This window comes from Sminthopsis crassicaudata, chromosome 1 (assembly GCF_048593235.1).
Source record: "Sminthopsis crassicaudata isolate SCR6 chromosome 1, ASM4859323v1, whole genome shotgun sequence".
In the NCBI taxonomy this organism is placed as follows: domain Eukaryota; kingdom Metazoa; phylum Chordata; class Mammalia; order Dasyuromorphia; family Dasyuridae; genus Sminthopsis; species Sminthopsis crassicaudata.
The window spans coordinates 469,738,460-469,766,297 of NC_133617.1; the positions used below are offsets into that span (position 1 = coordinate 469,738,460).

Sequence of the window (27,838 nt, forward strand, 5' to 3'; positions counted from 1 at the left end):
GGTGAGTTTCGATGGCAGACCAGGAAAATAGTCATTTTTATTGTATTCAAAAAAGTCAAATTTTCATTTATTCCCTTCAAGTTTTACTTTGGAAATCACAAGGTATCTAAAAGAAAATACCCCTCCTAAGTGCCAGTGCAAAAAAGGAAAGAGAGAAGGCTGAGGAAGTAGAATGTGGTAGAGTTTGAATCAAAGTGACTGGATTTGAATCATCACTCAGTGTGACCTAGGATAAATCATTTAATCTTTCTCAGGTTCAGTTTTCTTATCTATAATGTGAGGGTATGAAGCTAGATGATTTTAAAAACTCTTCTTGCTATAAATCCAGTGTTACATAATGCAATTGCATAAAAAGAACTGAATTTACTGTACTTTTTTATCATTACTACAAGCCATTGTTATTATTAACTTTATTAAGAATAAAATTCTGATAACAATAACAACTAGATTGGTAGGAGGCATCCCATTAATCATGCCATAGCTATGGCATTCATCTTTTGTAAGAAGAGCTGATGGCCTCCTGCAACAATTCTATTGTGGGGGAAATAATAATAATAATACATTGTATTTGTAGAATGCTTTATACTTTTCAAAGTTCTTTCATATGAATTTTCTCATTTGATCTTTTCAACAGTGTTGCAACGTGGGCAAGGCAGACATTATTCAAATTTTACATAAAAGGAAACTAAAGAAAAAATAAAGACACCATGCCTCAAGTTGTACCCCTTGCTTATTGTGGAAGCTTTTATTCCCTCATCTTCTTTGGAGGAAAAAAAAGCAAATTTAATAATAATAGCTGGCACAACTCTATGATGTAGATAGTACCTATTATAATAATAGCATTATTATTTTCATTTTACAGATGAAGAAATTGAGACAAAGACTAAGTGACACCAAAGCCAAATGTCCATTAAATTTCAGAGGTAGAATTTGAACTCAGTTCTTCCTGACTGCATGTCCTAAGTTGTATCCACTGTACCACCCAGCTGCCTGTGAGGGAACATTTATTTTTATTTACTTATTTTTGAAGGACTATTGCCCCAACTCACACAGTTAGTTAGAATTAAGTGTTTGAGGATGCATTGAACTCAGGTCCCCCTAATTCTATGGCTGGGGCTCTATCCACTGCACCATCAAGCCACTCCTAGGGATACTTATTTTAATAGAAGGATGACATAATAGAGAAAGGAGGAAGGACATCTAGTGGTTTGGAACTATGTGTCCAGGAATACAAGCATCATAAAGACACAACTCCAGCCAATTCTTCCTTTAGACCAGTGTGGTGTGGTCAGGAGAACATTGAACTTGGAGTTTAAAGAATAGGTTCCCATTCCAATACTGTATAACCCCCAAGAAAACCCCAGTTTTCTCATCTGTAAAATGGATATTAGAATTGCAATACATATCTAATAACACTATTTTTAGATTCAAATGAACTTTTGTTAAAGCACTTTGTAGTAAACATGTCTTCTTATCATTGTTATTATAAATCACGTGATGACAGGAAGTGATATTATACTGAATCATTTCCCATCCCCCCCATGCCCCCTAGCCCCACCATTAGATCTCAGCTTTTAAGCAAATTGTTTTCAGATGTCCCACGCCACCAGAGAAATGGTTTGTGCTCCTATTTGATTATGTTAACCTTTCCTGGACCAGGAAAGTTCTACCAAGAACTTTGGTTCTCAAGATGCTGCTACAGGAATATGTCTTATAAGTATTTGCTTTCATGTCCTCATTTTGTATCTAAGGTAACTGAGACTTGCAGAGTCTGCGTTTATGAGTCTGGGTTGAGGTTACATGTTAAGAAACAGAAACATGTCTTCTATACCTGCCCCAAGTGAAAAAACAAATCTAGTCATTTCAAATTCAACACTATTATATTTTACTGCTTTCTCTCCTTTGGAGGTTTTGAGAGCAATGAACACTGCCCATTCAGGCCACTTGGATCATATGCTTGATGAATGTTTATTAAACTTTCCCCTAGAATCAGGCTGGATTCCACTTTGGTAGCTATTTATTATTCTATCTTGTTAACCAGAATTGGAGGTTAGGGTGCTTGTGAGGGGTGGAGAGGGTGATTCATAGCTCTCTAAGCTCTAGCCTAGATCACCAGTTAACATCTCAGGTTAAGGAAATTTCATAGTGTGAGGTAGATGGGGATGCATCAAGGGGAACTGGCCCATTAATTCACACTTAGATCTCTGTATCCATAATCAAGCAACTCTAGTCAACAATTCAGCCCACCTCCACATCGGGGCTAAGGACTAACATAAGAAGACCCTTGTGTCATTTCTAGATTCAGGACAAGGTTGAGATAAAGCCTTGTTCTAACATCCAGATTCTTCCCACCATACCAGGCACTAGAGAGCCCTCCTTTTAAGGTTCATTGAGGCACAGACCAAAATAAATATGTAAGGCTCTCTGAAAGAGAAATAAGATAAAGGCACTGACTAATTCTGTTAATTTTTTTAAAAGAGAGAAATACTACATATTTGCCCCTACTTCACAACTATTACTAAACCATATTTTCTATTTTCTTTGGAGAGTTAAAAGGTAATATCCAGGATGCACAAACTTCATTTGATAGAAGAGAGTACCATTTCTATAGCCAAGGACATGATATCTGGCTAGATTAATGGAACAGCAAAATTCCAAGGATAGACAGCAGCATCCCTGGCCCGATCATTAGGAACCCTGAAACATAAAAGAGAAAATGTCAAGTTATTCTCCTCTGATCTCAAGCTTTAAGGATAAGCTGGATTCCCAATAATAATTGCACAGAGGTAGAAGAAAAAGAACTTCTGAATAAACTTGAAGCCACAAGGATGCATCCACTACAGTCAGAGAGGATAATATGACGTGCCCTCTCATATGTATATCACCTATATTTGTATATCTCATACTTAATTAGCCTCAGAATTTTCAAGGCTCTATAACATGACACAGCAAAGTGGTACCATAGTGCAGAGAGTACCAGGCCTGGAGTCAGGAAGACTAATTTTCTTGAATTCAAATCCTGCCTCATATACTTACTGTGTGACCCTGGGCAAATCGCTTAACCATAATTGTCTCCATTTTCTCATCTGTAAATGAGCTAGAGAAGGAAATGGCAAACCACTTCAGTATCTCTGCCAAGAGAACTCAAAATGGGCTTAAGAAGAATCAGACACAATTGAAATGACTGAACAATCAGAGTAGCAATATGTTCTCAGATTTCTTGACCTGAAGCTAGTGTACTATAGTGGATAGAAGGATAATCTCAGGATAACAAAGACCTAGTTCAAGTTACAAGTCACTTAACTTCTCAGGTCACTTCTCAGTGACCCTAGGCAACTCTTAAAGACTGTAAGTTGAAGAAGAGGTGCTGATACTAAGGAAATGAAGACTCTGAGGTTTCTCTCCACTTCCATCCTGGCTCATTCATATCCCTATAGCATCAATAGAAGATAGGCAGGCTTTGTGCCCAGCATACAGACAAGAAAAAGGAGACTTCAAGAATTTAAGGAACTAATCCAAAGCCAAGTAACTGCTTAGCAGCAGAGCTAGGATTAGAATATGTGTCTCTCTTAATTTCAGTGCTTTTCCCTTATTGTACACCCCCATCCTCACACAAATATGTATGTATACACACACACACACACACACACACACACACACACACACACACACACACATATATATATATATATATATATATATATGTATATATATATATATATATATATATATATATATATATATATATATATAAACACACACATATACCCTATTTCTTTTAATTCTTTCTTATTTCACTATCTCTTCTACTTTCTTTTTCATATAACCTTCCTTCATACAATTTAAAAGCATGATTCATCCAGAGAAAGAGTGATAGAGAAAGAGAGTAAAAGCAAGAGAGTCAAAGAATCAGAGAGAGTTGGAGAAAAAGAAAGAGAAAGTAAGAGAGATAAAGAGACAATGAGAATCAGAATCAGAGAGAGAGAAAGAGAGAGAGAGTCAGAGTTAGGCAGAGAGAGAGAAAGAAAGAGAATCAGAGAGAGAGAGAGACAAGGGGAAGAAAAGAGGGTCTTAAAGCAAAGTTTGTTGTTGTTTTTTTAACATGGAGTCTATGACATTGATTTCATTGTTGTTATTATTATTATTCCTATGATGATTGTATTTCAGTACCACTGATTTCTTTTGTATTTCTAAGAATCTTATTTGATGCATTTAAAAGCATCCTTCTAAGAAGGGACCATAGGCTTCACTAGCCTAACTAAAGGATCCATGGTACAAAAAGATTAAGAATCCTTGGCTTACATTTTGGAGAGCAATTTGGAACTATGCCCCAAAAGTTATCAAACTGCATACCCTTTGATCCAGCAGTGCTACTACTGGTTTATATCCCAAAGAAATACTAAAGAAGGGAAAGGGACCTGTATGTGCCAAAATGTTTGTGGCAGCTCTTTTCGTAGTGGCTAGAAACTGGAAAATGAGTGGATGCCTATCAATTGGAGAATGGTTGGGTCAATTATGGTATATGAATGTTATGGAATATTATTGTTCTGTAAGAAATGACCAGCAGGAGGAATACAGAGAGGTTTGGAGAGACTTACATGAACTGATGCTGAGTGAAATGAGCAGAACCAGAAGATCACTATACACTTCAACAACAATACTGCATGAGGATGTATTCTGATAAGTGGATATCTGTAAGGGCCCTTTAAATGGGCAGGCACAGTGTAACAGGAGATTTGAGTGGCCCAGAAGTAATCTCTGTGGATATTAGGACTGCCCTGTGGTGGGATCTTAGCCATATTGAGAAAGCTTCGTAATGGGTGATGGCTCTCTCACTGGTTGGCTGTGTGTGTAACCTCACAGGCCCTTTATAAGCCCACTGCAGAGAGCAGTCTCTCTCTTTAATCTGGTGCTCTTTAACCTGGCTCCCTAGCCTGGGGTAGCCAAGCCAAGCTGATGGAAAGCCGAGAGAGGTAAGAAGTCTGGTAGTAAACATGTGGATCTTCAGACCAGGTGTTCACTAGGGAGCTGACAAGTCAGGGCAACAAGTCAGGGCATTATGTGAGTAGGTATAATAAAGGCTTTTAAGATTACACATGGCTGTTCTTGAGTGCGCTACCAGTTATTAAACTATAGATTCAAGAGATCATGACCAGAGACCTTTGAGGGCCTCAGAGGAGGCGAGCCGGGTAGAGTTGACACTGCAAAGGTCAGTGGTCAAAGGTACTCTGTTGGGCATAGGATAGACTAGTAATTGCCAGGAAGTCAGATTACAAATGGCGCCTGAAAGTGGATGAATCAGAAATTATCAGGTTTTGAAAATTAATATTTAATATTCAGAATTAAGATTCTGAAAGATTCAGTAGAAATGTTGCCTAGGAGGGAAGGCTGAGAGGCAATATGGATCCAGGTAATTCCGGGATCAGGCTCAAGGATACAGTTGAACATAATGCTTATATAAATAGGCTAAAGAGCCAGATGGAATATCTTTTAACAAAGATCACCACTAAAGAACAGCAGGAAGCTTGTAATCAAGCTCCAAGAAGGCTATCCCCACACCCATTAAATATAGCTCGGAGAGGGAGCAACCTAGTGTTTGTATGACAGTATAAAGTATAAAATGCAACAACTAGAAGTTGAGTTACAAATAGGACGACAAACAATTAAAAAGAGTTACTAGAATTGCAGGTTAAATTACAGGTAATAGAGAAAGAAGAAAAAGCTAGGTTACTACAGATAGAACAGGAAGAGTTCAAACCAGTGGCTGAAGCTAAGGAGGGAAATAAATGAACCACATGGACTTCAGTTGGAGAAATTCTTCTTTTGTTGGTTTACCTTGTGCATTATTGTCTTAAGGAATCTATTGATTACTCTTCCTTTGAGAAGAGGTTTAGTTCTTTTTATGTGCAAAGCTTGGGTTGGATTTTAAATCAGCCTTTGGGGAATTTTCCAATTCCTGATCCCCTTCTCTCAGCCCCACCTTTGTGGGCCAAGGGAGAAGGGGGAGGAGGAAAAGGAAGGGGCGATAATATCATCAGCACTGCCCATTAATCCATTCAAAACTCCTGTGTCTTCATTTCAAAAGACAGGAGTAGGCTTTATGGCCCAAGCCAAAAAGGAATTGTGGTCTATTGACTATAATATTCAGAAAAAATTTTAAAATACAGTTCACTTAATTTCTAAGAAACCTTACAGGGATAAGACCTTGCAGTTAGAGTGGAGTTTTTTACTTGTAAAACGACTAGGATCGTCTTTGGAGAGTTGGAACTCCTCTTTTCTTACCTCGTGGATTTTCCACTTCCACAGGTGGGCTTGATTTCCCAACCCCCTATGAGTACTTATAAAACAGTGTTTATGTTTAGAATGGTTTGGAAAATTGCTGTTTTAATCACTAGAATAAATAGACAGTGTGTGATCTTTGACCCAGGAGGAAAAGTAATATCAGATTTATTGAAGTACAATTCGGTATCAGAAACTCAAACTTTAATTTTAGGCAAAAGAATTCAGGGATATAGCCGAGTGTTCTTTTTTCATTAACTGTATGAGTGGCAGACCACTGAAAAGGTATCAGCTATTTTAAGAACTTCAAGAGCAAGTGAGAAAGTGCTCAGATAAATATTATATCCTACATGTCCATTTTCAGAGTGGACCTTCAAATCATTTACAATCAGGCTGTTAGAGTCTTATATTTGCAAATTGTGATAATTAAAGAGGAAGCTAGGAGCATGCAGAAGGCTACACAGCTTATCTTTCTTTCACTCTCCTATACTCCTTATAGGACAAAACCCTTATGGTTTAAAATTTAATGTTTTAAGACCAATGGACATTATGGCTTCATTCCAATCTGGAGAAGCAGCTAGACATGTGATCAACCATTTTTCCTTGTAGAAATTTCACATGCATTTAAGACAGTTTATGGATTGGCTTACAAATATTTTGCCTTTAGGTGTTTTTGCATTGAATTTGACTTTGCCCATTCCATTGGCATTTCTTATAATCCTACTAGTAAAGTCATTACTGCACAGACTATATCTCTTCTAAACAAGAGAAGGGAATTTTGGGATATGCACAAGATGTGGCAATTCATATATGTAATTGCTTGCAATTTTTAAATTTTGATTTTACATTTTAAAATTCTTTTGATTTTGCATTTTTAAGTTATTTTGATTTTACATCTTTAAAGTATTTTGATTTTACATTACTATTTTGATTTTATATTTTAAGTTATTTTGGTTTGACATTTTTTATCTATTTCGGTTTTACACTTTTAAATTATTTTGGTTTTACATTTTTAAATTCTTTGCATTTTATCTTAGCAATGTACTTCGGGCATACACAGAAAGTGCAGTTAAGTGACAGACTGACTAACTTTTGTCTCTCTTTTGTTAATCTTTTTGACAACAACTTTGTTTCCACTGTGATTTGGAAAGGCCCAAGTTGGGCCCCGGGTGCATTCTTTCCTAGGTGCAGATCCAGCAGCAGAGTTCATCCCCACCAGAGACATTTGTGACCTGGGGGTCCAAGAGAAGGACCAGACAACAGTCCAGAGGGACCAGCCATGTAATGTGCTGTTGTCTCCAGAGACTGCTGTTCGCTCTCTGTCTAACACAGCCAGATGTCAGCAGCCCTCCAGACGCTGATGGCAGCAATGTCCCTCATGACCATGACACCAGAGACAGCAGACAGTTCCAGTGTTGTAGCTGAAATGGACTGTTTTGGGTGACATGCAATATAAAGACTGTAAATGGAGAATGGGCCTGCTTGCTCCTCCCGTGGCTACTTGCCATATGGTGGCCTGGGGAGAGGCTTTGCCCTATGCTTTCTATTGAAGGACTATGCTTTTAAATTAGTGGGTGAAAAACCAACACACCCACCTGCCATTGTTATTGAGACAATGTTACTGGACATGACTTTGCTTATGTGCACCTGTGAAACTAGAATTGCTCTAGGATTGTGACAAGTGCAATAGAGAATTGTGATAAGCTAGAATTGGTCTAGAGTTGTGATAAATGTAACTAGAATTGTGACGACCTACCTCACTGATATTTAATTGCTAACTAGAATTGTCATGTTTTACCTTGTTGACTTCCCACCTCAGTGTTGACATCCTACCTCATTGGCATCCAACCTCTTTGGCTTATTGAGTATGACTTTAATGAATGGGTTGAACACTTGGCCACTGTTGAGCCTAGTTCTCATTGTCATACTTCTGTTTACTGATCTGCTGCTTTGTACCTCCTTGGGCATAACACTCTGTCATCTCATGGATCAAGTGAACTATAGCTGGTGCTAAAAGTTTAGCTTGATGAGATGTGCGGTTCCCGCAAAACAAGAGAAGGGAATTGTAAGGGCCCTTTAAATGGGCGGCGCCACAGCGCAACAGGAGATTTGAGTAGCCCAGAAGTATTCTCTGTGGATATAGGACTGCCCTGTGGTGGGATCCTGGCCATAATGAGATAGCTTCGTAATGGGTGACGGCTCTCTCACTGGTTGGCTGTGTGTGTGACCTCACAGGCCCTATGTAAGCCCACTGCAGAGAGCAGTCGCTCTCTTTAACCTGGCTCCCTAGCCTGGGATGGCCAAGCAAAGCTGATGAATAGCCGAGAGAGGTAAGAAGTCTGGTAGTGAACATGTGGATCTTCAGACCAGGTATTCACTAGGGAACCAACAAGTCAGGGCATCAGTTAGGGCATTATGTGAGTAGTTATAATAAAGGCTTTTAAGATTACACGTGGCTGTTCTTGAGTGCGCTACTGGTTACTAAACTATAGATTCAAGAGATCGTGGCCAGAGACCTTTAAGGCCTCAGAGGAGGCGAGCCGGGTAGAATTGACACTGCAAAGGTCAGTAGTCAAAGGTACTCTGTTGGGCCTAGGACAGACTAGTAATTGTAACTGACAGAAGGGCAGATTACAGATATCTTTAACATAAAGAAGATCCAACTAATTTCCAGTTGATCAATGATGGACAGAAACAACTACACCCAGAGAAGGAACACTGGGAAGTGAATGTAAACTGTTAACACTACTGTCTATCTACCCAGGTTACTTATACCTTCAGAATCTAATACTTAACGTGCAACAAGAAAATTGGATTTATACACATATATTGTATCTAGGTTATACTGTAACACATGTAATGTGTATGGGATAGCCTGTCATCTAGGGGAGAGAGTAGAGGGAGGGAGGGGTAAATTTGGAAAAATGAATATAAAGGATAATGCTATAAAAAATTTACTCATGCATATGTACTGTCAAAAAAAATTTTATAATTATAAAATTAATAAAAAAAAAAAAAAAAAAGAATCCTTGGCTTAGAGGGCAATTAGAAATCATCAATTACAGCTCTCTAGTATTACAAGTAAGAAAACTAAAGTCCAGAATGAAGAGGAGACTTATCCAGTGCTACCCAGCTAGTGAGAAGCTGCATTTTGAGGGAAGCCCAGCTCCCCTCTAACTCACTTCAGCAATTATCTTACTATACCATATATTTTGTCTACTCAGCCCATCTGACTTTTGGCTATACCAATAGCCTAGTCCATTGTGAAGATTTTTCTGACTTTAAAGATCTCCAGAGAAGGAGATTTCAAAAGGAATCATCCATTCCAAAGTTTGGCCATTACTTTTATAGAATAATATTGTCTCAGTTGTTGTAGCTATGTTCTGTGTTAAGCAGGATGTATTGGCAGGTTGCCATCTTATTGCACTTGCTTGGTGATTTTTTTTTCAGGTCATTCAGTCCTGTCTGACTCTTTGTAACCTCAAGGATCATAGCATATCACTACTGTCTATGGTTTTTTTCTTGGCAGAGATATCAGAATGGTTTGCTATTTCTTTCTCCAGTACATTAAGGCAAATACAGGTCAATTGATTTGCCAAGAGTAACATAGCTAGTAAGTGGCAGAGGCAACATTTGAACTCAGGATTTTCTGACTCCAAACTCAGACTGAGCCAACTAGTTGCTGTGGTGATTTTTATTGTACTCTAATTGCATAGCTTATGATTGGGTTTCAGGTTTCCTTATAGTCATATTCCTTATTGTAATTCATTATTACAGAGGTAAGGAAGAAAGGAAGGAGGAAGGGAGGTAATAAGAGAAGAAGGGAGACAAAGAGGGAAGGAGACAAGGAGAAAGTGAAGGAGGGAAAACAAAAGAAATAACTTACCTAAGGGTCTGGTGGATCCACTTTTGACAGGGACCGATGAGGAATCTACTAACAAGAATATAAAGTTGAGTGTCAGGTTCCTATAGCCTTTGATTCATTCTATTTCTGAAGAGTAATAGTATGAAAAATGATGGAATAATGAAAATTATGTGACTTATCACATTTAGATCAAGAGAAGGGCAAGACAGCTCAAAGCTTTAAAACAGAACCTACTTAAGAGAAATTACCTGTTGTTTCCTACTTCCCCTTACCCCCAAGGGTTCTTTCTGATATGAAGTAATGAAAGACCATTTCCATTTTATCCCATGTAGCCCCTCAGTTTCTAGATCTTGCCTCAACAACATCCTTGTATCCTTCACTTTCTCTCTTCTCAGATCCTTTCCTAGTTCAGACACTAATTATTTTCCACCTGGACCATGGCAATAACCTCATAATTGATTTACCTGCCTCACATTTCTCTTCTTCTCCAATCCATTGTCTTCCACACAGGCAACAAAGTCATCTTCCTAAAGCCCTGAATAGCAAGCTTCACCAAGTCACCCCTTAGCTCAATAAATGCTGAGGGCTCTCTATTATTTCAAGGACCAAATATAAACTGTTTTGCTGATACTCAGCTTATTTTTTCAGTCATGGAAAAGTTTACTGTATAATAAACACATCATTCCTTTTCATATACATTATAGCTTAACCAGATTGGACTTCTTACTGTTACTTATACATAATACTTGATTTCCACTTCTGCCTTTTTAAAGATGTCTGCTCTGTCCAGAATGTACTCCTTACTTCTTTCTCTTAGAAGTCTTACTTCAAAGTTCAGTACCTCTTACACGAAACCTTTCCTCATTCCCAGCTTTGTCTAAGCTACTAGTACCTTCCCTACTAACTCCCCCCCACACACAATTAAAAATTGTCTTGTATATATTTTATGTAACTTTATACATACACATTGTCTCTCCCAACCAGATTGTTAAAGGCAGAAGCTCTTTCACTTTTGTCTTATATCCCCAAAGCCTAGCACAATCCCTGACACATATCTGGTAGTTGATTAAGAAGTAAAAGAATCTAAGAGGCATGAACATGGGAAGATGGACTAATCCTAAATTTTTTTTGAATTAAAAAAAATTAAAAATCTCAAACTTAACCAATAAGCATATTAAGGTAAAGCTTTCTGTATCCCCCTACAACATGCACAAGTCCCCTTACTATGCAATATGCTTACTGCCTTTTCTTAACTTCTTTTACTCTTCAAAGTTATCATTGATGTTTCAGACTGTGTTCTACTAACCAATCCTTCTTTTGCATTCTTACTTCTTCCTCTCTATCCAATAATATGATGTGGTTGCTTCCCTCCTTCTTTTGACCTTGATCTCCATTTAAGCTCTCATCTCTCTTTTCTGTCTTAATGACTTATTTCCTCACCATCTACTCATTTCCCAAACCCCTACCATATAATCCCCAGTCCCTCCACCTTACTATTGAAAGTGCTTTTTCCAAGGTCACCAATAATAACCTAATCACCAAATCCATTAACCAAATAGAAAGTTAATTGGATCTTTCTTCCAAGGATATTACTGATGACCTCACACTCTCATCATTATTAAGTTCTTCTTACCTCTCCGGGCAATAGGTCCCAAATTCAGAACATGAGATGTGTTGATTGTAACTTCACTGCGTTGTTGAGCTCCAGAGCAAGACTGTTAGAGTGGGAAATTCCCATCAGATGAATTTCTAACAAAAATTTCCAACTGACATTTGCCCCTGACCCCAGTAGCACAAACTTTGGAAGCAGTCACACATTACTTATGTTTTTCATCGTTCAGAATAGTGTAAGTTTCCCTTTCTTAGCTTTTCCACTATTCCTTTTTACTCACCCAAATATACCTCTATGCTACTCATGTAATATCTTTGTCTGAAATGTAGTCTTTGTCAAAGTGACCTCAATTGGATCTCCAACATTTTGTATCAAATTCAGACTCATGCCTTCCAAACCACTCCTCCAATCCACCCCATGATGCATGACCTCCTTTACCTCCCTACCTTTCCAATCCATTCTCTTCAAATAAGCATACTTTTTCCAAGCTATGATTTCCATTTCCCATTTCCAAATATTCCCCCACCCTCCTGGGTTTCCATAAATGTTAAATTAAATATACATTTTCCTTTTATTTAACACTTCCTCTTCAGAGGTCTAAAATCCTAAATGTGGTTTCCCACAGACAGTGTTCTTGCTTTACTGGGATGGGTTAAGATAACCTCCTTTGTTCTTCAGTATTCTCTTAAGGAAAAAAAAAAAGGAATCTCAACAGGAAGTGGAGTGAAAAACACCCAAAGGAAATGGTTATCCTAAACTATTTCAGATTTAGCAAAGCTTCTAAAGGCAAGGACCCCATCACTCTAGTGTGATTTGTATAGCTTATATTATACCTGCACACTGATTATGGACACCCAATCATATTCAAGATGCACTTACTGGATGACATCGTTCTTTCAATTTGTCACATAGATGAACTTCACAGTGCAGGTAGACAAGGTCATAATTTCCAGCAAACATAAACATTTGAACTGAAAAGCGACCTTGTGAAGACACCCCATTTTCCACCACTCTGATGGTTGAATCATATAAGTTTGGACAGCTGTGAGGGTGACAGTACCGGTAAGGTTACACTTCTAGAAGGACCCAGATGGCCCAAGTCCTGTTGCTGAAATTTAGTTTTGCCCTCAAACAACCATTAAGTGACAAATACCTGTTCCTAATGATGAAATACTTCAAAGGGTCAGTTGCATCTTTAGTGGGTGTAGCATAGCAATTCCGCATCACTAGGTTGAACTGGGAGGTGTCCCCTTGATATAAAATGGCACCCACATATAGCATGGCTTCAACAGACAATACAGCAGTAGAACCTTCATAAGGAGTTGTGTAATTCTTGTCTTGGAAGAGAGCCATTCTCACTAGGAATTTTCCTGAGCCAGTAGCACTAATGTTCAGAGCACTGGAACAAGACCATAATGTCAGAAGCAACAGCCTTTTATCTTTCATTCATTTACTTATTCAACAAATATTTAATAAAAGTCAACTGTGTGCAAATTACTGTGATAAACCATAAGGAAGACATATCATTTAGACAATACAATATTAATGCCTTGAAGCTTACAGTCAGTTGGGGTTGAGCCACAAAGACAATTATAATATGCATCATTGTATGACAAAGGCATTAGAGATAAATAACAAAACTGATATAAGCAGTAGAGGGAAGGGGGTCATTACCAACCAGAGAGGAATGAGAATGAATTTTACTCAGAGTTATCTCCAATGGTAAAACACATTTGAAGTCAATGTTTTATGAAGCCAAAATTTTATGAGGTTGATCTCTTTATGGGCTATCTAGCTTAGACCTATCCCACTCCCACACCTACCTTTCCAATGTTCTTACACATTATACACTCTACATATTCTTTGATCCAGTGGTTCCTTGCTGTCCCGTAGACACTTATCTCATAGCTTTGAGCATTTTTACTGGTTTTTCCCTATGCTCGTCCTTCTCATTTCTACCCGCTAATTTTCCTGGTTTAAGTCCCAGATAAAATTCCACATTCTATGGGAAACCTTTTTTAATCCTTCATAATTCCAGTATTTTCTTTCTATTGATTATTTCCTACTTATCCTGTATACTGTTTTTTTGCATATACTTGTTTGCATGTTGCCACTCCGTTAGGTTATGAGCGCTTCAAGAGTCTTTTACCTTCCTTTGTATCCCTAGCATCTGAAACAAATCGGGCACTTAATGATCTATTCCATAACTTTAGGCTATTTCTTCAATTCTAGCCAAGATAAATTGGGTGTAGATGGATTGTAAATGGGACCATTGGTCATAAGTGGGGGAAAAAGTGACACAATAATTTTAAACACAATTAAGCCCTGACTCACATTCTCCTGACAGTGGGAAAGTGGTAATATTCTTGCCACCAGAGAAAATGAGGATATACAAAGAGTGCCATCCATGCTATACACATGTTCTGTGCTGTAAATTGCAACTACAAATATTGATAGATTACACCATTCACCAAAGCAACACTTCCAGTGTCATACCTGACAATGGGCTTCGTGGCTGTTTGGAGGCTGACTTTCATATCCAGGGGGTAGGCACACTGAAAGTTAATTTTGAAAATGCTGTCTCTGATGATGAACTGGTTGGCCAAGGTCAGGGTGTTTTTATAAATAGCGTGAGTTTCATTTCTCTTGGGGGAAAAAGAAATATTTTGTGTTACTAGAGTTATGTTTAAACAAATGAAAACAGCTTCAGCACTTCTCATAATGTCATAATGGTGTTTTCTTCCTTTTATATATATATATATATGTATATATATGTATTTATATATATATATATATATATGTATATATTACCTTTTATGTTTCCATCTTAAAAGATTGCTCCTTATCCTCACCATCATATACAAATATGCAGGTATATACGTGAGTGTGTAAACATATATTTGTTTTATCATTCATTTATCAGAAGGTACAACAGGAAGTTCTCAATAAGTTTTTAAGGCATTTTACTTGATTTAAATTTTTTTTTAAAAATATATTTATACTATTTGCTTCTTTTAGAGGACATTATAAAATCCAACCAAAAAAAAAGACATCACGGTTCCATGGTTCCTCAAAGACTTAGAATCACTATTATTTTTTTATCATCATCATCATCATCTTTTTCAGTGATTACTGAATGGTGATGATGGATTTTAGAGTAAGAGGTCACTGTCTAAATCATCCAGTTCCCTCATTTAACAAATAATGAAATTAAAGTATAGCTAAAACCATGCTGTTTAGTCGTTTTCAACTCTTCAAGACCCCATTTGGGATTTTCTTGGCAAAAATACTGAAGAGGTTTACCATTTCTTTTTCCAACTCACTTTACAGATGAAGAAACCAAGACAAACATCATGTAGGGCCACACAATTAGTAATATTTGAGGCCAGATTTGAACTCAGAAAGAGGAGTCATATTGACTCCAGACCTGGTACTCTATCCACTGCACCATTTAGCTCATTCATTATTTCTTCCATAATTTGGATTTTTTCCATGAGTATATTCTTTCTTTTTTTTTCTTTTTCCTGAGGCAATTAGGGTTAAGTGACTAGGAAGTCACTAAGTCACTAGTAACACTAAGGAAGTGTTAAATGTCTGAGACCATATTTGAACTCAGGTCCTCCCTAACTTCAGGACTGGTGCTCTATCCACTGCGCCACCTAGCTGCTCCCTTTGCCCCCATGAGTATATATATTCTTAACTTAGTGCTTTTCATTGAAGTATTTTCTCTTGGAAATTCAATTTTGAAAGTCATCAGTGTAATTTATGGGGATGAAGTGAATTTAATTCTAAATGTAGTCCACATATCCCTAAAAACTCTCTGAGAAGTAGCAGATGATACAGTGGAAAGTAGAGTGGAAAGATCTGAGTTGGGATCTAACCTCAAACATTTACCACTTACTAGCTGTGTCACTCTGGGCAAGTCACCTAACCCCAACTGCCTCTCAGCAAACAAACAAATAACAAACAAACAAAACACTTCTTTTAGTCTTCAAGGACTAAATGTGGAGTAAACTTTTTCACATTTTTGGTCACCTCTATGGCAAGGTCTTTATTAAATGACATTATCTATGTAAAGCACTTTGCCAACATTAAAGTGTTGTAAAAATGTTAGCAATGTAGAAGTTTGCTGGAGACAAGTCAACCAGTTGGAAATATAATCGTTACATTTTGAGTGTCAGATTTATACCTCTGAAATACCCAACACTAAAAATTAAGGCATGATTTGTTATTTTGTTGATTGTCTAGACTTAAGAAAGTAATGGAGAAATTATTAATAATGCAAATTCAACTCCATAGTTTGTCAAGCATACTTTGCCCCCGATGTTGTAAAAAAATTAATCATACATATTGTTACCATTACCATTTTAGGGTAAGATAATGATTTCAGCAACCCAACCAAAATTGGAGGTCAAGATTTAGAATGGCCCAAGAAATACTCTGTTGACAGGAAGTGGGTTCGAATAAGCTTATGAAGACCTTATTCAATGACTGACAAAGGAAAGATTACTTATCTTTCCCCATGACAGAGAATTGACTTTACTTTCAGAGATGACAGATCCAAACACTAGAATGCCATCCAATATGTTTTTAATGGAGAGTAGAGGATGGATGGTTGTTGTTGAAAAAATAGAATATCATTTTGGGAAAGACAGGAAACATCAGACCTGGCCTTCTTCTGGTCTCTTTCTATCTCCTAGAAAAGAAAGAACTGAATTAAGCCTACCTCCAGAATTGTTCCACAGGCTCCAACCTGTGTGGGGCTCACCACTGTCAGCGAGTTCCTCTCATTTGTCTTCAAAAACCCACTGCAGTTTCGGTCTTGGAGGTACCCAAATATCTGTCCTGTTAACCCCACACTCTCCAGTTGGCACTTGTCCAGAGACAATTGGATATCATTGGCTCCACATTTCAGTAGAGGGCGCAAGCTGTCAATATCTGAAAAGTCACCAGACTTACCAGTCAATAAACATTTGTTAAGCACTATATTTTACTATTGTGGCAAGCAATACAAAGAAAAGAAAAAAAAAAAAAAAAACATAGTCACTGCTCTCAAAGTGCTTCACAGTCTAATGGGAGAGACAATACACACTCAGCTATGTACAAACAAGGGTAAATTAGAAATAATCCACAAAGAAAAGGCACTAGAAATAAGGAAGAGCAGGAAAGCTTCCTATGGATGGTAAGATTTTTTCTGAACTTTGGAGGAAGTCAGAGAGGGCATAAGATGGACAGGCGGAGCAAGAGATTTCCCCAGATGGGGAACAGTCAGTGAAAACGCCAATTCCTGGGAGTTTACAATGGCTCTAAATTAGAATCTGAAATCAAGAAATGTGCAAATAGACATTTAGCTTAGATCTAGAAGGGACCTCTCAGGTCATCTAAGAGTCATTTACTGTAATCTTCCCATTTTTCAGATGAGTAAACTGTGGCTTAGTAGCTTGTCGTAGATCATCACACAAGTGGTTAAAATGTGAACCCATGTTCTCCAGCTCTAAATCCAGGCTTTTTCTACTGTTCTATGCTTTGTAATGAAATACTTGGGAGCATAAACACATATCCCCATCTCCTTTGTATTGGAAACATGGGACAAAAAATAGTTTAAATAAAACCATTTTCTTTCTTACTACAAAATGAAAAGGGGAAGCTAGATGGTGCCATAGTGCACAGAGCACCGGGCTTGGAACCAGGACGATTGTTTCATCTCCCTGAGTGCAAATCTGGTGTCAGAGACTTACTAGCAGTATGGTCCTGGGCCAGTCACTTAACTCTGTTTGCCTTGGCTTCCTCATCTGTAAAATGAGCTGGAGAAGGAAATGGCAAACCACTCTAGTATCTTTGCAAGGAAACCTCTAATGGGGTTACAAAGAATTGGACAGGACAAAATGAAAAAGCTTGGCTTTAAGACTTCGCTGTAACACTTACTACAAAATAATATTTTTCGCATATGGAAAGCAGAAAAATTCTGTCTCTGTTTCTTTCTGTCTCTCTATTTCTCTGTGTATCTGTTGTTTCTCTGTCTCTGTCTATCTTTGTGTTTCTGACTGTCTCTTCCTCCCTCCCTCCTTTCCTCTCCCTCTTTTTCTCTCTTTTTCTCTCTTTCCCTCTGTTTCTTAACTTCTCTGGTTTCCTTCATGGAAAGATGGAAGATACTACTCTCATCACTTTGACAGAAGTAAAGGGTGAGGAAGCAAGAAAAAAAAAAAAAAAAAGATACTGGATAACCTTGCTACTAGTCAAAGTTCCAAAATAATGATCCAGCAAAACCAGGAAGTTAAGGTATCCTAGCTTCTTTTCCTTGGTTGCTTTACATATTCTCAATGTTTTTCTTTCTTTCTTTTTTTCAATCAACAAGCAATAATAAGTGTCTACTGTGTACCAGGCACAATGTCAGTTAATGAGAATACAAAATCAGCTAACGATAATCCAAAGGAGCTTAAGTACGCTAAGTGCATGAATTGTTTCACTTTTGGTTTTGTGCTCCCAGCCCAGCTACTGGCATATAGTAAACTTCTAAAAAATTGCTTGTCATTTTATTGATTTAAAGCATATTGAAAAGCTACAGAGTATTCACGAAAGGAAAACTCTCTTCCTAATTTTGCTTTACATCAGTGTTGGTGGAGCATGTGTCTTGGTTGCATATCCATACCACATATGTATGTATTGACTTTATATCTCTAGTACTCTAGTACAGTATCCAGTAGATAGCTGGTACTTAATAAATGTACTTTGAATATCAGAATGGAGCAAGTGATGATAAGAGCTGTAAAATCAGACTCAGTCTAGCATTGTAGGAATGATTGAACTTGCCTCTGGGTTTTTATTCCTAAAAATCTCAGGTGGGAGAGAACAACTGGACAACCTCACCCTGCCCACTAGCTGTTGCTATTATACTTGCCTGTCCATCCTCCTCTCCCATGTCAAAGTAATTTATCTAAAAACACAGGTCAGACCATTGAACCCCACTACTTGATAAATTTTGGTAATTCTCTATTACTTCCAAGATAAAATACAAAAATGCTGTTTGTCATTTAAGACCTATCACAATTTGATACTTCCTATTTTTCCCTAACTTTTTTCATTCCTATATTTTCCTTCATGCACTGAATGATTCTGCTACTCTCCCTCTCCAACACATTTCCAAATAAGTGCATTTAATGATTATTCTTTATACCTGAGATCCTTGCTGTTATTCTCCCCCCTGTCCCTTCTTCTCTGTTCTCTCAATCTTTAGCTCTCTCTCTCTATCTCTCTGTGTCTCTCTGTCTCTCTCACTTTTTCTTTCTCTCACTATCTCTCTCTGTCTCTCTCTTTCTCACCCTTTCTCTCTTTCTCTTCTCCTCTCCCTCTACTTCTTAGTTTCCCTGGTTTCCTTCAAAATTCAACTTAAATATTACCTCCTACAAGAATCTTTTCTGGGTCATGCTTCCTTCCCTCCCTAACATTGATTCCACCTCCTTCCAGTGTCTTCCCTCTGAGATTATTTTTTATCTACTTTGTAAGTAATATAATAGCTAGAAAGTTCAAATCTAGTCTCAAATACTTAGTACTTATGTGGTCTTGGGAGCAGCTGGGTGACACAATGAAGTCAGAGAGACTTATCTTCCTAAGTTCAAATTTGGCTTCTGACATTTACTAGTTACATGACTCTGAGCAAGTTACTTCTCCTAGTTTACCTCTGTTTCCTCACCTATAAAATTGTCTGAAAAGAAAAACCAGTCCAGTGTTTTTACCAAGCAAAATCAAATTTGGGTCTGAAATAATAAGAAACATGATCTTGAGCAAGGTTACCTAACTTTTCAACCTGAGTTTCTTCATCTTTAAAATGGAGATAATAACAGAATCTACCTCATGAGGTTGCTGTGAGGATTGAATGTTATAATATGTATAAGTGCTACATAAATACTATTCTCACTTGCTAAGTTTATGAATGTGAGCTCCTTAAGGACTGGTACAGTGTTTTTGCCATGTTTTATACCTCTAGATCTTAGCCTATAGCCTGGCACATGGTATACACTTAATGAATGTTTGTTACCTGACTGATGAACTCTCTATCTTGCTTTGACTCTGACCTATACTATGTTATGGATCACCCATTCCACTCTTCCCAACAACCATTCTTTTCCTACTTATAATGTCCACCTTCTGTCCATAACCAGAATAAACAAAGAACTTTGATTTCCCACCAGTCTTCCCATACTTGTACCTACCAGAAATATTGAGATCTTTTCTGCAGTGACAGCCCCAGGTGCCATTGACAAGTTGGCATTCCTCTTGAGGGGGACAGCTGGGATCACATGTTGGCTCAGGCTCATCAGTAGTGCTGGGGTCTACAATAGGTGGTTAGGAGAAGAGGAGGTCAAACTGATAGAGGGGTTCATGAGCCTCCCACTAACAAGAGCACCAGAGTAATCCACTTCCCAGCTGCTTACCTGTACAGTACGCCAGGTCACACTCAGGAGTGCCATTTAGCTTGTAGACATAGAATCCCCCAGCACAAGCCTTCACCTTCACCACTGTATTCCAGAGGCAACAATTATTGCTCCAATGAGCACAGGCTGTGCGACTAACAATACCCTCCTCTTTTGATGGATGGGTCCCATTCAGCCACATTGGGGCATCTGTGCCACATCTATTAACTGCCACACATTTCTCTGGTATCCGTACCCCACCTGGACCGGAAAACCGATACCAGCCTTCTTTATCAACATCACAGATCTTGTTGTTAACTGTTTGGTTCAAGCTTCTCCAGGCTTCAACAAGCGTGGTGTAGTTAATACAGGGATCAGAACACACATGGGCTGTCGGTGTTCCTGGTTCTCCACAGTCCAAGTCCACTCTGTAGGAACTAGGTAAAAGACTATTTGCTGAACCTAATGGAATGAAGAAGCAGGTTCATGTTAACATTATTTTTTTGGCTGATTGGAATAAAGCTATATGGCTACTCTCTCTTGGTTTCCCTTTTCCCCTAATTGCTAGTACCCTTCCTGCCAAACTATTTTGTGATTTGAATTTATTTGCATTTTTTCTTTTTAAATTTATTCTGTATATACTTATATATTAATTTGTTATTTTTCCTCCCTTTTCTCCTTCTTTAGTCACTTCAATGGAAACTTTTTGTTGAGTAGATTTTGCTCTACTATTTGTATTTTTACCCTAGATGTCTAGCACAGTGCCTGGCACAGAATAAATGCTTATTGATAGAGTCTACTGTCTATTTGTTGTGAATTTTCTTTTTGGGGGGTTTAGAATGGAGCCTGGTTCATAATAAATACTATTTGTTGTATATTAAGTCTCTTTTGATGCAATAACCATCAACTAAATAATTATGGGGTTGAGAACAGACTCGTCAGGATATCCATGACCTACTGACTTTCTAATTTTTTAGTCAGGACTTCCACTATAATAAAAACACTACATAATTGTTAACAAGTTGTAGTAGAGAAAAGAATAAGGATAAAAACACCACTGATTTTGGAGTTCGAATACTGGATTTACAAATTAAAAAGCTTTTGTACAAACAAAACTAATGCAGACAAGATTAGAAGGGAAGAAGAAAACATTTTTACAGTTAAAAGTTCTGATAAATGCCTCATTTCCAAAATATACAGAGAATTGACTCTATAAGAAATCAAGCCATTCTCCAGTTGATAAATGGTCAAAGGATATGATCAGACAATTTTCAGATGATGAAATTGAAATTATTTCTACTCATATGAAAGGGTGTTCCAAATCATTATTGATCAGAGAAATGCAAATTAAGACAACTCTGAGATACCACACACCTCTCAGATTGGCTAAGATGACAGGAAAACACAATGATGATTGTTGGAGGGGATGCAGAAAAACTGGGACACTGATACACTGTTGGTGGAGTTGTGAATACATCCAGCCATTCTGGAGAGTGATTTGGAACTATGCTCAAAAAGTTGTCAAACTGTGCATATCCTTTGATCCAACAGTGTTACTACTGGGCTTATATCCCAAAAAGATTTTAAAGAAGGGAAAGGGACCTGTATGTGCAAAAATGTTTGTGGCAGCCCTTCTTGTAGTGGCTAAAAACTGGAAATTGAATGGATACCCATCAATTGGAGAATTATTGGGTAAATTGTGGTATGTAAATGTTATAGAATATTATTGTTCTGTAACAAATGACCAGCAGGATAAATACAGAGAGGCTTAGAGAATCATGAACTGATGCTAAATGAAATGAGCAGAACCAGGAGATCATTATACACTTCAACAACAATACTATATGAGGAACAAGTGGCTCTCTTCAACAATGAGAGGATCCAAATCAGTTCCAGTTGATCAGTAATGAACAGAACCAGCCACACCCAGTAAAAGAACACTGGGAAATGAGTGTGGACTGCTTGATTTTTGTTTTTTCTTTTTTCCCCAGGTTATTTTTACCTTTCTAAATTCAATTTTTCTTGTACAACAAGAGAACTGTATAAATATGTACACATATTTGAGATATATTTTAACATGTTTAACATGTTTAAGACTGTCTGTCATCTAGGGGAGGGAGTGAAGGGAAGGAAGAGAAAAGTTGGAACAGAAGTGATTGCAAGGGAAAATGTTGAAAATTGCCCATGCATACGTTATGTCAATAAAAAGCTATAATATAAAAGGACTGTATTTAAATTCTGCTTTTGTCCTTTTTTACATTTATTTTATGGCAGTGGCCACACCTGTGATTTCATTATTATAGGAAATGTCTTTGACTAATAAAAATTGGCACTATTTTTTCTGCAGCATATTAGGTCAACTGGGATCATTGAGAGGTTGTGATTTGCTCAGGGTTACATGAGTCAATGCCATCAAAGGTAGCTTCAACCTAGGTCTTCTTGTTCCAGGGCTTGCTCTTTAACTGTTATATTTATTTACTATATAATTATCTACATGATATTGAAAAAGTCCTTTCCCTTTAATGGTCTGTAAAATGATTGAGTTGAAGGAGGATGAAAGGAAGGGAACAAGTATTTGTTAATTGTGTACAATGTACCAGATACTCTGATAAGTACTTCCAGCTCTAAATCTTATGAGTTCTCTTTTCAATTTGGTGCTGTTATCAACATAGCTCTAGTAGACAGAGTGCATAGGAAGGATTAGAGTCTTTCACTCTCAGAGCTGGAAAGAGGTCTATTAGGGGATTCAATAACATCCCCTATGTTAGCAAACTGAAACTCAAAGTTTTGGGGTGACTTGCCCAAAAAGTTAATAACAAAGTTATGACTCAGAACCCAGGTTTCCTGAGTCCTATCCCACTGTTCTTTCCAATGTGCTACACTATCTCCTATTATAAATAAAAAGTACTTTACAGAAATAGTACTAAAATGATAAAATGGATGATTTAAAAAAGATTTAGGTAAACCAATGGATGATGGAATCATTGTGGAGACATTCATAAAAGTTAGCAATTCTTAGGGCTTAATATTCTAACAGAATTATAATTAAAAGAGACTTTAATTCTCATTATCTTATCAATGTACCTGAGGCCCCAAAAGAGAAGAACTTGGTTGAAGACTGCATACTTAATGGCAGATACAAAATTAGAATCCAGGCCTTCTGACTCCCTAATCTTTGCTCTTCCTGCTACACCATTCAAAGACTGTAATTGCCTATGTTATTTTTGAATTATGCCATACCCTTCCAGCCCAGGTTAAAACCTCCTACCTTCTGGCCTTTTGCTGCTCCTTATAAAAGCCATCTTTAAAAACTTATCTGTGAATAAATACTATTGTTCTATAAGAAATGCTGAGCCAGTCAATTTCAGAAAAGTGAGGAAAAACATAAATTGTTGCTGAGTTGAGAAAACAGAACAGTGTACAGTGTAACAGCAAGATTATGAAATGATCAACTATGATAGATTTAGCTCTTCTCAGCAATACAGTAATCCAAGACAAATCCAATTAGACTTGGGATGGAAAATTCCATTCACATCCAGTGAAAGAACTATGAAGACTGAATGTAGATAAAAGGATACTATTTTCACTAGTTTTTTTTCTTTTTTGTGGTTTTTCCTTTTGTTTTGATTTTTCTTTTACAACATGACTAATATAGAAATGTTTAAAATGATTATACACGTATAACTTATATCAGATTGTTTGCCATCTTGAAAATGGGGGAAGGGAGAAAGGGGGAAAAATTTGGGACTCAAAATCTCAAGCAATGAATGTTGAAAACTACCTTTACATGTATTTGGAGAAACAAAATATTATTAAGCTGTGGGGGGAGGGGGGGGGAAGGACCTAGATATGGAGTTAAATAGCTGTGACTCTCAATCAGCATCTGAAGATTACTCAAGGAACTAGCTTGATGTCCATAAGTAATTTTTTCCAGCTTCATATCTAGTACGTTATTTTCTTCCAGTTACATATAAAATAATTTTAACACTTGATTTATATATATATATATATATATATATAATCATGCAAAATCTTTCCATAAATAGTTGTAATAAAAGAAAACATAGACTAAGAAAAAAACCTCAAGAAAAACAGTATGTTTCAATCTGCATTCAGACATCATCAGTTCATAAATAAATTTTAATCTACAATTCTTCATTATCCATAGTAGTAATCTACTCTCCCCCTATGTCTCTATGCCATGTTCTACCTGGCATCCTAATCAACCTTGCCAGATTATCATATTGGATTAGATAAATCCAAGATACCAGGTAACACTCACGCTTCTGGGTTGCAAATGCCAAAGTGAAAAAGTAGCAGGTGCAGACCACAAAGAAGAGGTAGAACCTCTTCATCTTGATCCCTAAGGCTTCTTCGTATGCTACAGTCCTGGGAACTTTTGTATAGCTGTGGGAAGAAAAAACAGCAGGTTGAAGAGAAAATTAATAAAGCAGAATATTATTGCTGATCATGTGACAGGCACTGAAAATTGGCTTGCTCTAGAAATTGAATTCCTTCCAAACCCCACCCTTTTACTCTTCCTCTTACTCTTTATGATCAAGTTAAACTCACTTTCTCTGTGTTTCTCATACTTAACATTCTATCTCACATCTCTATGCCTTTGCATTAACCATCTTCTATGCCTAGAAAAACACTCTTTTTACCTTTGCTATATAGAATCCTTCTGTGTAAGCCACAGAAAAAGACTGGTAAATAGAATATATAGAGATATAGATAGATAGATAGATAGATAGATAGATAGATAGATAGATAGATAGATAGATAGATATGTGTCTATGTATATACATACATATGTGTGCATGTATATGTATAGATATACGCATAGATATATACATATATCTACATACATATTTATGCCTAATAGCCACCTCTATGAAGAGGTTCAGGGAAGGGAAGGAAAAAAGGCAGGGAAATTTACATGATAACTTTATCATATATTTAAAAAGAAAAGCGAGTTATATATGATATTGCCAAATAACAATAAATGATACTCAATGGTAAAATGGGATTTTATAGACAAGTCTCTCATTCACTCAGCTTTCTGGGATGCAGTTATTATATCAATCAATACATCAACAATTTCATGTGCAAACATATTTTTATTATGCTATGTTATAGAATTGCTTGTTTTATTCTATAAATTAAAAATAAGATAATAAATTTTAAAAGATATAGCTCAAGCATTATCATTACATAAAGCCTTTCCTGATCCCCCAATTTCTACCTTGTATTTAATTACTTTGCAAATATTTGCAAACTTATTTACTTTATATCATGCCATGTGTATTTATTTGTGTCCTTGTTTTCCCCATTAAAATATAAACTTCTCATGTATCTCCAATGTCTACCAAAGTACTTGGCACACAGTAGATCATTAATAAATACCTCTTGACATATTGATTGATAGAATAACTATGTCCCAGAAAGTTGAGTAAATATGAGATTTGTCAAATTCCATTTAACCATTATCATTTCATTTCTAATTTATCTTTATTTCCCAGTGGTTCCTAAAACTATAGCTTTAAATTTTTCATTCTTTTACCTCTACAACCTTCCAAGTAGTTAGTAACATGTAAGTAAACAAACTCTTAAAAGTATTGAAGGTACAAAAGAATTCTGAATGAACCTTTTGTAGTAGAACTCAACTTCTTCCTATGTCACAAGATCCTAGTATAATTACCTTATTTAACAGATAAGATAATTGAGGTCCAGAGGGATGAAATGATTTCAAAAATGTCACACAAATAACAAATTTGAACCCAAGTTTTTTTGCTCCAAAATCAGAGGAATAAACAAAGGTAATCCAAGAATTTAAAGTTAAATAAAATTAGAAGATATCCCTGATAAATGTAGTTGCCAATCAACTTCAGAGAATCAATGGTAAAAATACCTTTCTCATCTTGAAGGAGAAAGGGCAGATTATGGTTGCAGAATGAAGCATATGTTATCAGACATAGTTAATGCTTTGGTTTATTTTGCTTAATTATACAAGTACTATCAAAACCTTATAAATTGCAAAGCCTTGGGACAAACACCCTATCCTTTTAACCTAGTCATGACTCCACTTCAGAAGGACAGCAATAAAAATCAGTTCTATAAAAATGAGAGACCAAATTCTGCAAAATTTCCTTGTAGCACGTTAGAACAATTGAAAAATCTCTCCTAATATAGTTAGAATTCATATGCAGACAACTGGCAGGGCAAGATTGTAGATATTAAGTAATTTTAAGACACAGAAAAAACTCACCTTTCATTTTACCTAGTAGCCACAATGCTGATGATACAGAGACACATAGTCTCTGAAAATTTCCTAGGAATGAGTGAAGCTAAAAAATATTCTTTTTGAGAAGAGATGGGTTGGAGACCAACAGAGTCAATCTAGTCTGTTCCATTGAGCTTACCTTGGGGGGTGAATCCAATGCCTTTGTTGGCTTAAAGGTCTTAAATCTTTAAACTGTAGCCTCTCTGAGAAAGCAGATTGTGTTAAACTGTTTGGTTTTATTGGCATTCATAGGAGAACCTGACCTCCCAAACTGTCACGGGGCTTTCCTTGATTGGCCCCCCAGATCAGAAGGCAGGCGGAAATAAGAAGTATGTCTTACTGTTTTGTATACATTGAGATAAGGATTTCACTGCTAGGAAGTGACCATGAGAGCAGTGCCAAGAGGCCACACTAAATCCCAGGCAAGATAGGCAATGTCTGAAAGAACTGAGGGAAGTGGATTCTTTAAGCTTTGAGTTGTGGGCTATTTAGTCATATTTTTAATAGTCCAATGCAACATCTGACACCTTTCAGGCTCTATACTAAGTAACACTTCCCTTATCCCCATAAAGTTACAACTTAATTCCCAAATCAAGATTCTAATTCCTTTGCAGAAAGAGAGAAGGTCCTGGAATCTTTAGTACATTGGAAGCCAAAAGAAAATATTGCAATCTAATATAACAAGGACATACAGCTATAGTAAATGACCCATTTGGAAAACATGTTGAAGAGACAGCATCGAAATAAAAAAAAAAAAAAAAAATTGGGGAATGTGTCTGGTGAGGGAAGAAGGATTAAAGGGGGCAAACTATTATATAATGAGCATTAATTGAGTCTTCTTATGTTAGGGAATGATATTGAACATATCATTTCTTCTGTTCTATCACATTGCTAAAATTAGGATCAGAATTTAAAAACATCTTGAAGGAACAAATTGTGTCAATTGACATAGTGTCTTTTTATGCAAAGTCAAAGACAATAGAGATGGTAGAGTGAACGTTTTTTATTTCAGAGTAAAATTATATATACATGTATTTACATGGATACATACATATATTATGGATATATACTGTACATACATATATATGGATACACACATTTTCTTTTCACCAATTGACATGCTTGGACCTTCTCTTGTTAACTAATAATGAGAGGAAAGTAGTAAAAAAAAGTCCATTGTTCCCTTTTCAGGTACATAGAGTTATTTCAAAAGTTATACTTTATAAAGAATCTAATCCAAACTGGATTAGATTAAAGAATTGTAAGATTATTAATTTGTGTTCCATTAGAATTGGCACTAATGAAGCCAATGTCATAGAATCAAGGGCTCTTAATGTAGGTTCCATAGACAGATTTCAGGGGAATGGATAGGGAAAAAATTATTTCTT

General features: G+C 36.8%; 1 protein-coding gene across 6 annotated transcripts; it reads right to left on the bottom strand.

The window, feature by feature from the left end:
- Positions 1 to 730: 730 nt before the first annotated feature.
- GP2 (glycoprotein 2) lies at positions 731 to 26,746 on the bottom strand. Of its 6 annotated transcripts, none has more exons than XM_074280940.1 (11): positions 26,590 to 26,746; positions 24,450 to 24,574; positions 20,189 to 20,629; positions 19,967 to 20,086; positions 16,483 to 16,694; positions 14,253 to 14,401; positions 12,910 to 13,155; positions 12,636 to 12,798; positions 11,778 to 11,859; positions 10,166 to 10,210; positions 731 to 2,697 (listed from the first exon to the last, which is right to left on the bottom strand). In XM_074280940.1, exons 1-11 carry the CDS (start codon positions 26,694 to 26,696, stop codon positions 2,636 to 2,638), a joined length of 1,752 nt encoding a protein of 583 aa, XP_074137041.1. In that variant the 5' UTR covers positions 26,697 to 26,746; the 3' UTR covers positions 731 to 2,635. The 6 variants fall into 6 exon arrangements, 4 of the variants coding, with proteins under 4 accessions (XP_074137041.1, XP_074137040.1, XP_074137043.1 ...); XM_074280939.1 differs by having other exon boundaries at positions 10,166 to 10,213; XM_074280942.1 differs by lacking the exon at positions 26,590 to 26,746 and adding an exon at positions 26,436 to 26,573.
- Positions 26,747 to 27,838: the final 1,092 nt, after the last annotated feature.

What these genes read in the sequence shown, in the direction of transcription:
- GP2 (XM_074280939.1), bottom strand. Translation starts at nt 26,696, where the DNA reads ATGCCAATAAAACCAAACAGTTTAACACAATCTGCTTTCTCAGAGAGG. An exon ending in CATTGGATTCACCCCCCAAG is followed by an intron (nt 24,575 to 26,589) that starts GTAAGCTCAATG and finishes TTCTTCCCACAG; the next exon opens with CTATACAAAAGTTCCCAGGA. An exon ending in AAAAGATCTCAATATTTCTG is followed by an intron (nt 16,695 to 19,966) that starts GTAGGTACAAGT and finishes GTGACTTTTCAG; the next exon opens with ATATTGACAGCTTGCGCCCT.